Source organism: Callithrix jacchus, chromosome 15, assembly GCF_049354715.1.
Source record: "Callithrix jacchus isolate 240 chromosome 15, calJac240_pri, whole genome shotgun sequence".
In the NCBI taxonomy this organism is placed as follows: domain Eukaryota; kingdom Metazoa; phylum Chordata; class Mammalia; order Primates; family Cebidae; genus Callithrix; species Callithrix jacchus.
The window spans coordinates 91,676,722-91,690,497 of record NC_133516.1 but is presented as its reverse complement, the minus strand read 5'-3'; the positions used below and the strand labels follow the sequence as shown (position 1 = coordinate 91,690,497).

General features: G+C 43.4%; 1 protein-coding gene across 10 annotated transcripts in view; it reads right to left on the bottom strand.

The window, feature by feature from the left end:
- Window positions 1-13,776, bottom strand: part of TMEM45A (transmembrane protein 45A) — a 91,013-nt gene that overhangs the window by 65,440 nt on the left and 11,797 nt on the right. For 2 of the 10 annotated variants that reach the window (XM_078352223.1, XM_054246094.2), the window contains exons 1-2: window positions 10,626-10,758; window positions 6,179-6,325 (exon numbers count right to left, since the gene is read on the bottom strand). The exons of 2 other annotated variants lie outside the window; for them this stretch is intronic. In XM_078352223.1, coding sequence (XP_078208349.1) covers window positions 6,179-6,247 — 69 coding nt within the window. In that variant the 5' untranslated portion in view covers window positions 6,248-6,325; window positions 10,626-10,758. Of the gene's footprint in view, window positions 1-6,178; window positions 6,326-6,459; window positions 6,588-10,625; window positions 10,759-13,776 lie in introns of those variants that run through there. 6 more of the 10 variants (XM_035274226.3, XM_035274217.3, XM_035274225.3 and 3 more) reach the window with 4 other exon arrangements.

Here is a 13,776-nt window from a genome sequence, read left to right as displayed (position 1 = left end):
GCAGGGTGCTAGCAGGGAAGTTACATGGGCTAAATGGTATTTCAGGAAGATTAATTTGGCAGCCTCACAAAGAATATATGAAAGGGAGAAAGAGGCTGGAGGCAAGGAAATGAGTTAAGAGGCTGCTGCAGATGCTTATTTCCCACATGATGAGTCTGAGTCAGAGCAGCAGGGAGAACAGGGAATAAAGGGAGAAACGTGTTATTCACCACCCACCTGGAAGGAAGAACAGACCAGCCCCGGGACCTGCAAGGTCAGGACTATGGTCGGTGATGCTTCTGAGACAGAGAGAAAAAAGGAAAGAAAAGCACTTATAGAGCCAGTGTTACTTGTCGCATCCCTGCAGCCTCATGTACATGCCTGTCCTGTCTGTCTCCCAGTACCACAAGCTCTGCAAAGTCAGGGGACACTTCGTGGGTCTCCTTCTTCCCATTGCTGACCACAAGCATTTTGGAGTCTCAATAAATACTCAGCGGCAGGCTGTTTCCTCTACCTGGAATGCTCTATGTCCACTTTTGGCTGGAAACTGTGTAGGAAGAGCCTCCCTCAAGGCAGAGCACAAATGTGTCTTCCTCAGAGAGGCCTTCCATGGCCCAGCTGAATGAAGTAAGGTCTTCTCATTTTCCTTTCCATAGAAACTTGTCTTCACAGTATGCATCACAATGTGTAATTTTGTATTTGTGGTTTTATTCATTTATTTTCAAAATAACTTTCTGTTGCTGTTGTTTCTCTACCTTCCCCCACTAGACATAAGCTTCACAAAGTGCTGCCCAACAGAAACATAGTGCAAGACACGTATGTAATTTTAATTTTTCAGTAGCCACATTTTTAAAAGTAAAAAGAAACCAGTGAAATTAAGTTTAATAACATATTTTATTTAACCAAATATATTCAAAATGTTGTCATTTAAATATGCGCTCAATAGAAAAAATTAGTAATGACATGGTTTGCGTTCCAGCCTTTTTCTTTTTCTTTTTTTTTAGAGACGGAGTCACACTTTGTTGCCCAGGTTGGAGTGCAGGGACTCAGTCATAGCTCAGTACAGCCTCAAACTCCTGGACTCAAGTGATCCTCCTGCCTCAGTCTCCCAAATAGCTAGGACTACAGGCACACATCACCACACCCGGCTGATTTTTTTATTTTTTTAAAGACAAGGTCTCACTATGTTCCCCAGACTGGTCTCCAACTCCTGGCCACAGTGATCCTCCTGCCTCGGCTTCCCAAAGTGCTGGGATTACAGGTACGAGCCACCATGCCTGGTCTTTTTTTTTATTTTTGTACTAAGCATTTCTAGACTTGTGTAGAAATTAAGACCACATACTAGACATTTAAAAGCAAGACTGCCATTTATAAAAATCTCATTTCAGGAAGGAAGGAGAGCGTACTGGTTAGCAATTGAAGACCGTCTCAGAAACCCATCAAAGACTGGCTTTTTATAGGAAAAGCCTCCACAGACTCAAAAAGCCTCTAGTCTCCTGCCCATAGGAAAGCATGCCCTGGAAATAGTGTGGGGACAAGGCAGAGTGTTAACTACCCCAACTTCTGTGTGTATTTTACACTTACAACACATCTCAATTGGGACTAGCCACATTTCAAATGTGCAATAGCCACAAGTGGCTGCCATATTGGACAATGTAAGTCTTGCAGGATGCCTGACAAATATTACTTACCTAATAAAGAGTTGATATATGAAAGGCAGGGGGAAGGAAAGAAAGAAGGAAAAGAGGAAGAGAAGAAAGATGGGAAGGAAAGGGAAATTAACATCTGTTGAGTAGTTACTATGTTAGATTCTTTCACACCAGTAAATTATGTCATTTAACCCTCATATCAACCCTGGTGAGAGAGCTAATATTAGAACCACCTTTAAGTGAGGACACTGGTTGGAAGATGTCGTGTCACTTGCCCAAGATCATGCTGTCTTTTGAATGAAAGAAGCAGGATAGAGAACACAGTCTTCCTCAACTATCCTCCCGCACACACAGAAGCCATATGTAACAAGTCTCTTCAAGCCAGCTTGCCATCTAGATTTCTTTCTCCTCCAGCTGAAACTTTACAGGGTTTTTAATGAGTGAATCCCACAGACATTCTCCTTCCAAAAGTATGATCTGACCATTGCAGGCTAATGTAGAGGCCTCTTCTCCCTCCATAAGTGATCCTTATTTCATTAGCTGCTGTTGCCCATTAGAATTCTACTGTGACCAAACAAAATGGTGGCACTTGGAGTTCCATGCTCTAGCTCTATGCAGTTTTCTTCCTTTCTTCATTCAATTAGCACACATCCCAGATAACTCTGTTCAAAGAGGAAGAAAGAAAAGAAGAAGTAAAAGAAGGAGGAAAGGAGAAGAAGAAGGAAGGAAGAAGAGGAAGAAGAAGAAGAAGAAGAAAGAGGAGGAGGAGGAGGAGGAAGGAAGAAGAAGGAGAAGGAGAAGGAAGAGGAAGAGTAGAGGGGATGGGGAGAGGGAGGAGAAGGGGAGAAAAAACTCAAGCTAAAAGTCATCTCATCTCAGGCAAGGAACCTCCTCTGACACTTTCCACATATGAGACTCTCCCTGTCTTGTGTGTTCCCGAGGAACCCCATGGAATTTCTCAAGCGTACTATCATTGTTTACTTCGCGGATCTCCATCACCGCCCTGTGAGCTCCTGAAAGACACAGACTATGACTTCGATCGTTATATTCCCAGTACCCAGCATTTATTGAATAGGGTTGTTGAATGAGTAAATATATGAATGAATGGACAGATGAACCCACAGCTCTGTTTAAATGTAAGAAGCACCATCTGGTACCACACAGTCCTAAGGCCTAAAAAACGACTAGTGTGTACTCTTGCAATAGCTGAATTCCACCCAGATGAGTTATGCAGGTTTGGTTCATAGCCACACAAGCAGACAACATCAGCAGAACTTCTATGACTCCTCCAACCATTGCATAAGAAGTGATGTTTTAAGCTATGCAGAAGATGTAGCAAAGCTGGGAGGTCAGGAACCTGTGGAAGTCATATGAAATACTCCCAGAATGTGACAGGATGGAAAGAAGCCGTGGTAAGCATTAGAGTTTGGCCACAGAGCCAAGGATCCTGGTCCTGCTAGTCTGGAGGGGACAGGGGACATGAGTGTTGGTATCCCTCTACCCTAGAAGGACAGGTAATGGCAGACTGCACCAAGCAATGGGTGCAACCACAGGAACTTAGCTCTCCCAAACTTACAACATCCTGGGAAAAGAGATCCACTTTCCAGTCATCATCAAAGATGTTTATGGATGGGACACTTTGTTGCATCTTGAGATTATGTTCTATGCTAGGTCTTGAGCTAGAGCTTCTAACCTTAGCTTAAGCATACCTGTGTGCCCCTAATGGGAACAGGTGTGCCAGAGGGAAACACAAATCCCCTAAGCCCCAGGAACTGCCAGGTGAGGGTGAGGGGGCAAGGACTACAGTAGCCAGACCCCGATGGCCTACTGCCTAAAAATGAGCCCTTCCATCTACATAAATCATATCACGTCCACGTATACTGTGACATGAAAAAGGTTGGGAAGCATTGATTAGACTATAGGAGATGAATAGCCGGCACTAGAGAATTAGGACTTTTAAGAAGAACTCCATTTTGACAGGCCAAGTAGATTGAGGTTTCTCAGATGTGATTCCAAGCCAAGGCCCCTACTTATGTGGATGTTTCTGTGAATTCAGAAGAAGGCTGGAACACTGGGGCCTTGCACCACTGAAGATAAATAACAACATGCACAAGAGTAAGTTCCAGACTGCCAACAAAGGTGCAATCCGGAAAAACAAACAAATCAAGGGGGTGATACTGCATCTCCCACACAGCCGTGACACACGAGTCAAGGGCCAGAGTCACCCCCAAACCACTGCCTGGCACCTCTGCACCTCGGTTCCTAATAGGGTACCATTCAGGGAAGAATTACCCATTAGGATAGCTTCACAGACAAGCAAGAAGGGGTGGGGAGGGGATTGTTATTGTCAGTGCAGCTGGGACCACTGCCCCCACCCCCAACATTTACTCTCCTGGTATTGTTCGTCTTTGTCTTTTCAAGTGTAGATCAGGACTCAGTATTGGACAGAGCTGGGCAGGTATGTAACTGGAGAACTAAAATGCTGCCTAAGAAGGACTTGGGATGTTAGGAAAGCCAGGCTTCTACAGAACTCTTACCACCTAAAACAACAAGCAAACGTATAAAAATAAATACTTCTCCTCATTACTACTCAGCTGGGCAGAAATACACTGCACAGTCATGGAAAGTGGCCCACAGCTATACTGGGGCCAGCCTAGAGGATGAGGGCAGGAGCTGAATGTGGCAAGAAGGCTCTGGACACCTGACTAGACATCAGAACAGCTCCACTTGCCACAGCAGCTCTGGCTGACATTACTGTCTTTCTAGAGCCTGAGTGGGCGGAAAAAGGCCAACAAGATTGGCACAGAATGATGTGAGATGAACACCCCCAGGATGTGTGCGGACGTGCTGCAGCTGGCATGGCAATGTCATATTGCTAGTCAAGGAGAAGCCACCTCTGAGATCCATATCAGAAAGGGGAAATGAAAGCCAAACCCTACCACACCCCATCTCAGCTGGAGGCGCAGATGTTGCCTGGACCCCATCCATTCACACTGGCCTTGGGGAACTTAGGATGTATCAGAGAGAATTTAAACTCTACTAAATCCGAAATTAAAAGGTGTCCATGGCGTTCGCAGAACTTCATGCACTAAACTTTGCTCCCACATTCTAAAGGGGCTCTTTAACATTTTGAAAATTACCAGGAAGCACATATCCCCTTTCATGAAAGCTAATGAAACATTCACTGACTCACGGTCCATCGTGGGCCAAAGAAGACGAGGTGACTTCTTGATGTGGACCCCATCCTCATACTGAAAAGGTTGCTTCCAGGTCCCAGCCTGACTGTGACACCATGATGTGATTGACTTTTTACTTCTCCTTGTTCCCTTACCTCCTGGACCAAGACAGGGAAAGTGAGAGGCTTTTCTTGGTGATGAGACACTCTGCTTTCACTGCCTTGGGACAGAAAACGGTAAAGGCGGAGGTTGCTGTTGTCCAGCAGCATGAAGTTAGGTTGGCAACCCATGCCTGCCTGCTCCTCCAAGAAAACAGGGAAAAGACTAGAAGCAGAGACCCAGCCCCACGAGGGACCATATTTAGCTGCGTGGTCAGAGGTTTGTGTGAAGCATACAAGAGGGGCTAGAGAGGTCATACAGAAAACGCTCTGCAGGTAGGCGCCCAGTGTATAATCAAGCAGAAGGTATCATTTCCAGAACCCAGCGGGGGCAGAAAAGAGGCCCTCACCAATTCATCCTTAAACTGGCATCTACCAGCATCTTAACATAGCCCTAAAGGAAAACCCAAAACTCATATTCTGTGCTCTTAAACAATTTTTGTTTTCATGGACCAAAAATAATGAGACCTCAGTGAATAAACAAGAGGAAGACAAGGCAAGGAGCATTGCTGGCCGGGAATAAGAAGGCACTGTCTGCAAACTGTGTTCAGAGCTCTGCAGGGGAGCTCTTTCTCAGTGAGACCTGCTCTCATCACCTTATTTAAAATTGCCTCCATACCCGACTCTCTTTTCTGGCTTTATTTTCTCTATAACACATTCCCTTTTAATATACCCATAATTTACTGACTTATTTTGTTTATTGCATTCCTCACTCACTAGAATGAAAGCCCCATGAATACAGGAGGTTTTTTCTATTTTTCTTCACTGCTCAATCCTTAGCTGTTAGAACTGTGCTTGACATATAGTCAGTCGTTCAGTACCTAAGTGTTGAGTGGATAAATGGATGGACGGGAAGGATGGATGGAAAGATTTCTGATAGACCTAACACTTCGGCTGCCAGATTCCTGAAGGTCCCAGAGTAAGAAAATGCTACAGAAATCAAAAGAAGCATTTAAGGCACATACCTTCAACATCAATTCTTCCTATCTAACCACAATGCTATATCCCAACACGAAATGAAATAAAATTTCCACAGAATCATCAGCATTAGGCTAGTCTTAGCTGTGCCTTGACCAGCCACAACCCACGATAAGTTACCTGCACAATGTCATAAATACACAGTAGAGTCAGATTCAAACTAGGTCTACACGAATCAGAAGTTCTTGCTCTTTTCACATTATCACACCAAAGGTTACTGCAGAAATGGCAAACTAACCTTTGGCTGTTTAAATCCATTTCTCCCCTCAGAGTCATTGATCATCTTTGCTCTCAGTAGATCAAGCATGTTAGAACTGTGGTTGAAGGGGTAAGAATGAAGCAGCCAAAACTTAGCCTTTGTTTCTTAGGTAACGCTGGAAAGCTTCTGGAATAAAAAAATCGTTAGGCTGAAACTTGACATCTTACAGTTAGTTTTACACACACACACACACACACACACACACACACCTGTATAAATGTCAAAAGGGACTAGTAAGAAAGCACAGTATTAAAACTTACCACACTTTTACCTTTGCCCAAGTACCCCACGAATCATGAGTACTGAAGACGTGCTACTCAGCAGCTAACAATCCTGGCAGATGCTGCTTAATGTTCAAGTCGATTTCAGCAGCATACACATTGCAACTGCTCCAGAAAACTTTCCTTTCTTCCTCCCACTCACAGGCTTTCCCCTGGGCGTTGCACTCACTGCCAGTGGCCTCCATCTCCACCCAACTTACAGAAACCTGGCCCGTAGCACCCTGCAATTAATGTCATCAGACAGGCAAATCTGATTGTCAACCCATGGGACACACTCACAGCTCACCAGAAGACACTGTCCTTTACAACCAGGGAGTTGAGTCACTACTGAGTCACCATGAGCAAACTTTCCTTAATGCCTATATAGTAACTATACTCATTTATTCACACTTTCACCAAGTCTGACTCTTGATTTTTTGACCAGCCAGCCTAGGGTCCTGTGTGTAAGCACGGAAAAAGTAAAGGCTCCTGCAGGGAACAGGGCCACCCATGACTTTGCTTCTCCCACCTGGGCCAACCTGCCAACCCAACCATCTCACACTCATCTGAACCCACACAAGGGGAGTCGACAAATACTCCAGTCTGCACCCCTCACCTGAGTCTGAAGACAAATACGACTCAGAAATGAATATACACAGTCATTCGTGCTAGTTTCAGTATTTGTACCTGCCAGCCAATAAGGCTATTTCTTGACTCTTGCTTAAGAAATAAGGCCTACTTTAGTGAGTGTGGAGTGCACGTATGAAATAAATAAGAAGGTGTATTGTCTTGTTACCAGAAAACAAAGTAAACCAAGATTTTTTAAATGGCTTCTTTTCGAAAGACGGAAGTATCACATATTGCCAAGACCTGAATCACCCTTTTAACCACAGACTCTAAATAAGTATGCAAGTTGTTATAGAAGAAAAGAGAACTCTGCAAACCTTCTATTAAAGGAGATTAAACATTAAATCCATTAAGACAAGAGTGTGGACAGCAGTTTCATTTGGAGCACATGTGGATACAGAAACTTGGAGGAGAGTGATGCAATGGGCTCTTGATTTCTCATTCCTGTTACACTTGAGTGACCGGAAGCATAGAGGCAGAACCAGCTACGCTATCTGTGGTTTGCAAAGCAAAATGAATCTTTAAGCAGACATCCAACAAAATGTTTGAGAAGACTGGCTTCCATTTTTCTCTTTCTGCTTCTTAACTAGCCTTCCCCTTCATACTGTTCAGGGTCTCAGTGGAACTAACCATTAAAACCCTCCTAAACCCCATAACCACCTCTAATCAAAACTCACTTATCTCATGAATCAAACAGTTCCTCTAATAAATTAATTTTAGAAACGTGACCAATGATGGTGGATGGCTTGGAGGTGGAGGTAAGCCCAAAAGTGAGGCCCACAGGCAAGCCCATTTAAACCACAGTCCTTCCTAAAATGCTGCTGCATAAGAATGGCTTTTTCCAGTCACAAGCATCATGGCCCTTTCAATAAGAGGAAGATGCTCAGCTAATATAAGTTAACTTGCTCATCACTTTTCCAACTGCACAGAGGACACCAGAAACAATATTCATTCACCTTTATTCTGACTTTTTTATTCACCACAGACTCAGAGTTGCCCTCCAAGAATTATTTCCCAAATCACACCCACAGTAATAAAGGATATCAGCTTAGGTGCTCAAATATTCCTTGGACAATTAAGGAAAAATACAAAAGGCTGAACTTTGGCATGGGGACAGTTGGAAAGAGCATATTTCTAAACATCATTTGTTAACACATGGGAAAAGAAAGCGACAATGTGCCAGACCCTGAAGGAAAGATGATATACTTCAAGCCTATGGCTTTTCCCGAAAATTTATTTTTTCAGACAATATCAAGTTCCTTATTAAGAATATTTCATTCCTGGCTGGGTGCAATATGTCATGCCTGTAATCCCAGCACTTTGAGAAGCCGAGGCAGGTGGATCACCTGACGTCAGGAGTTCGAGACCAGCCTGGTCAACATGGCAAAACCGTGCCTCTACTAAAAATAGAAAAAATTAGCCAGATGTGCTGGCACATGACTGTAGTCCCAGCTACTTGGGAGGCTGAGGCAGGAGAATGGCTTGAACCCCAGAGGCAGAGGTTGCAGTGAGCCCAGATCATGCCACCACACTTAAGCCTGGATGACAGAGCAAGCAAGACTCTGTCTCGAAAATAAATAAATATATAAATATATAAATAAATTCCCACATCTGGCAATATGCCTCATGATTCAGCACCATCAGTGATTGAGAACACATGGAAAAGAAAATTAAAAGGCTTAGCCAGGCTCAGTGTGAGAGCAGATGCTGTTCTCCATAAAATGTAGGCCCAGGGCCCTCTGGGGGCAGTGATGGGTGCCTTTCCAAAGATAGCCCCCCATCTTTTCACTTCACAGGGATTCATCTCATGCCAGGGAGAGAATGCCTCAAAGTAAAAATCTCCTCCCAGTTGACCTCTTTCCATTCCGAACTTTTCAAAAATTATTTCCTTCAACACATTATGAAAAAAAAAATGGGCTCTCTTAATTTCAGAAAAATTGAAGAATGATCCCCTGGGGTGGTATATAAATTCTACTTCCAGTCCAAATATAAGATTCACAGAAATAAGGAGGAAAACTATCCCACCATAGCCTTTTCTGAATTCCATACCATTTCTGTGTCAATGAGAACCTAGACCGAGATGCTGATGGAAAGGCAATCATGAGTTGGGGAGAAAAAGAAGGAGAATAAAGGGAAGAGACAAAAGTGGGGAGGTGGGAATAAGACTGCGATGGACGTAAAGTACACTTCTCTTGACTTTGCCTTCAGTGGTTTCACGTTGGTAAGCTAATTCACTTACTGTAGAAAAATCAACTCGCATCCGAGAGCCAATCAAAACACAGCCACTTATCAGGGCACAGAAGCAGTTTCACCGACTCACTCCGCCTCTTTTACTCATTACTGCCACAAAACATAAGTCATTAAGTATGAAGCCAAAAGTAAAACCAGCAACACTTACCACAATTAACATCAATTAGATCATATCAAGTTTCCAGTGCATTTCTCTCCAGAAAGCATAATCTTTCCCTTGACTGAGACTTCCTGGTAGGCTAATGACCATGCATCATGTCCAGGAGTACACAAGGTAGTCCAGAGCTCATCTGATAAAAGCAGAGAGCTCTCACCTATGCTCTCTCTTTTTAAATTTTTTATTGATACATAATCATTGTACATATCTGCAGAGTACATGTGCTATTTGGATACATGCATACAATGTGTAATGATCAAATTAGGGTATCAGGGATATCCATGACCCCTGAAACATTTATCATTTCTTTGTATTGGGGGCATTTCAAACCTTCTCTTTAGCTATTTTGAAGTAGATAATATATTGTTGTTAATAATAGTCACTCTACTGTGCTATCAAACACTAGAACTTATTTTTCTATATGAATGCATATTTGTACCCATTAACCAACCTCTCTTCACCCTCCTCCCACACCCCTCCCAGCCTCTGGTAACCACCATTCTACTCTATATTTTTCTAAGATCAACTTTTTTAGCTCTCCCATAATAGTAAGAACGTGTGATATTTGTCTTTCTGTGCCTGGCTTTCAATTTTCCCAAACACTGATCCTTAGACTTCCATTCCCATCTCTCAGAGCAGGTAAAATTTCTATCAAATAACAGTAATATCTTGTCATCATCTTCAAGTAGGAGCTTTTCCACAAATTCATCTGGGTTACAATATTTTAAGAAACATAGCATTTTCTAGCAGCCAAAAGATGAGTAAATTGAATGTAGAAAAGCCACATTTCTGTATGGGCAGAGTGGGAAGGAATGCCCAGGTACCAGTCAATCTGAAGAAAACATGTTTGTTTTGGCAGCCAAGGATCTAACTAGGGACATCCTAATGACATAGCACCAGGTTCAGTTTGAAGGATGGGAGGGAATCAGGGAAATAGGCCTGGCAACCAAATTTACAACAGAGGAAGAACAGACATCCCAAGCTCAAATTGTGGAGCTCAATTATGAACCTCTAGAGTCGTAAGTCCATTCACGATACCAGAACATCCCTCACTGACCCAGCCTCCAACCCCTGCCAATAAACAAGTCTGGCCTCTTCAGCACTGACCAAACCCTAACAAGACTTTACTCACGTCACTCTCTGTATGTTCCTGTTGGTACCAAAGGGCTTCTGTTCCGGAACATGGCTGAGCTAGCCCTCTCAGACCTATCCAAGACCTTGGCCTGCCTGGTTTGGTCCTTACTGCGCTCTAAGGCTTTGAATCTGAGTCATACATTGACCTCAAAAAACTTGTCCCATCTCACCCACCCACCACCAATACCCATGACTCCTAGCTCCAGCCCCTTAGGATGCACAATGTAGTTGGCCAATAATCTTAGCTGAGTCTTCATTACCATAATCCAATGGCAAGGTTGGAGGTATCAAACGCAGGAAAAATATTTTTTAAAACAGTCACAGACATGAATGAGGAAGTGCTATCTCAGAAGCCAAGATAAATATCAACACAGACCATGGTTTGGCAGTCTCTAGCTTGTTATGTATAAAATGTTCCACTGAAGGCTTAAACTGTTGGACTCTTTAATGGTACAAAAATGTGCATGGAAGTACACCTCCAGGACAGTCAGGGAGAGTGGTGCGTTTCCATTTTGAACTATGACGATCTTGAGGTGTCAGACATTGTAAATTTTACCTTGTTTGGCGCTGGGTGGTTTTTTATTCCCATAAATATTCTTGAATCTGTTCTGGAATGACCTTAAGTAACTTAGATGCAGTTTAATGCTTTTGCCAATTGCTTTTTTATAATTTATTACCCAAATATGGAGCAGTGCTTTAGACTGCTAGTTATTCCCTACTACTGAGGCAAGGCCTTCTTGACTGTTCTACCAATACCCTGTGAATTACAGGTTTTCCAGTCTGGCTGGAAGGAGCAGGCAATATTCCCAGCCTTTTGTGAGAGCCAGGTCTGTTCTCTCCCCCCACAAGCTTGGCCCCCAGTCCCCAGTAGATTCCCCACATGCATGTGCTGATCAGTATGATGCTGAATCCCTGAGGGCTCCCTCTGCAGTTATTGGGGTTCTCTCTCCATGCAGCTCTCTCGTTTCTGGTATTCTGTTCTATGAACTCTAACCTCCTTGGTTTCCCCAGCCTCTTCACACCTTCTCCTCAAATCAGGAGTCTGAATTGCACTTGAGTTCCCTTCCCTGAGTCTCAACCTGGAAATTCTCTCTACACAGTAAGCCGGAGCAATCCAAGTGTAGTCCTTTTGCCTCCTATTTCTTAGCGATCACTGCTCTTCATCACCTGATGACGGGTGTTTTGAAAATCATTCTTTCATGTATTTTAGCTGACGTGTTTGGTTGTGTCACACAAAAGGTAAATCTGGCCCTGTTACTCCATCTTGGGCAGAAACAGAACTTCTTTAAAACACTTTGCACTCAATACCAATATCATTACACAGAAAAGACTCCTAAAACCAGTATTTTCTGAAGTAAAGTCCTTGGACCAGCTATGTCAGAATCACCTGGGATGCTTGGCAAAGATGCACTTTCCTACATCACATTCTCAGATCTATTAAATATAAATTTCCTGGCACTAAAATGTGAGAATTGTTGCCATTGCCATGACAATTAATTAGCAAAAGACAATGAAATCTTCTTCTGAACGTCCAAAAATCATTGGAATAGGCAATGGATTAAAAAGTCAAGGGTGGTGGGGAAGTTAGAGCGCATTGAGAAGTCAGTTTCCTAGAAACCATGGCTCTCTGTTGCTAAATGAACAATTTCCCAAGTAGCTGCTTCCTTTTCATTCATTGCCATGGTACAGCACGTGGTGAGATGGGGAGATAATCCTGGCCACCTCCATGCAAGAGGCTCTCTGGGCAGCAAGCACTAAACCAACCAGGAAATTGTTTAACCAATATGTGTGCTACCACCTTAGTCATGAAGTAATCAATACAGTGATGGTAGTCATGCTCCCCAGCAATGAGTTCACAACAGTAACAACAACCACACGCTCAAACTTTTGTTCTCCAATCTCAGGAGCATTTGGAATGACCCCTTCACCATCTTAACTCACAACAGGCCCACTTTCTGGGGGAAGAAACAAATAGTCTAAAAAGCAGATGTGAGACTTCAGCCGAATACAGGCCTCTTCAGGCCGAGCTCATCAAAGGGGCAACATGCTAGACCACAGAAGCATGACTGTACACAAATCTTTTCTGAGACTTGGTTTGGGTCATCTTGCTCATTTAGAAACTGTTGGCAAGGCTCTCACTGCTGGAGAGAAAGTGATAGAAGCACTCGTCCACGCTTGATCCAATAAAGAAAACACAAAACAAAGTGTATTTCACATCCCAGATTATTATGTGTTCTCTATTTGAACTTTTACCCACACCTGCCTGTGTTTCCTTAGCACTGGAGATAGTCAGCAGGCAAGAAGGAGATGGAACCGGGTGGCTACCGGCAGGGCCAGACGACCCAGGGACTTCTGGGCTGTTGGTAAATACCTGGGTTTTATTTTAAATGCAATGGAAGCTACTGGAGGGTGTATCCAGGGAAATGATGTGACTTTTAGTTGTATTTTTCAAGGACCACTCGGCTGCTTTGTGGTGCATGTGTCATAGGGGGCAAGTGTCACAGTCAGCAGACCCTTGCAGCAGTGCTATTTCAACCACAGCCTGCGGACCAACAAGAGTCTACAAGCTGCTACCATCCACAAGGACAGAAACTGAGACGAAATGTTTAGAGACTTTTAAACTCCTTGAAGTAGTTTAACATTGTGGCAATATCCAAGCAGGTTTTTTTTTTTTTTTTTTTTCCAAAAATATAAGGTTACAATGGACTCAGGGGTGGGTTGGGAACTGGTCCTTTGCCACAGATAATTTGAGACACCTTTGCAATAATTCAGGGAAAGGGTGAGGGATGCTTGAGCAGGAGCGGATTGGACAGAGGATACAGTGTTTCACTCTCCCAGGATTAGAAACGAACAGTAAAAAAAGCTGGAAGTTCAGGATACGGAGGCTAGAGCACCCAGTGACACCTCTGCCTCTGCCCACCTGCATTAAACCTGAGCACCTGCCAATTCTCTGAAAAGTGGCAACCAACAACACTGTTTCATTCCTGAAAATAACGTTAAACACGGCATACATGTTAACAGTTCAGACACTGGAGTGAAGCTACCCTATGTTTAAATCCTAATTTCACTACTGTGTGACCTTGCAGGAGTTACTTAACTTCTCTGGGCTTATCAATAAAATGGGAATAATGATAGCCACTTCCCGACAA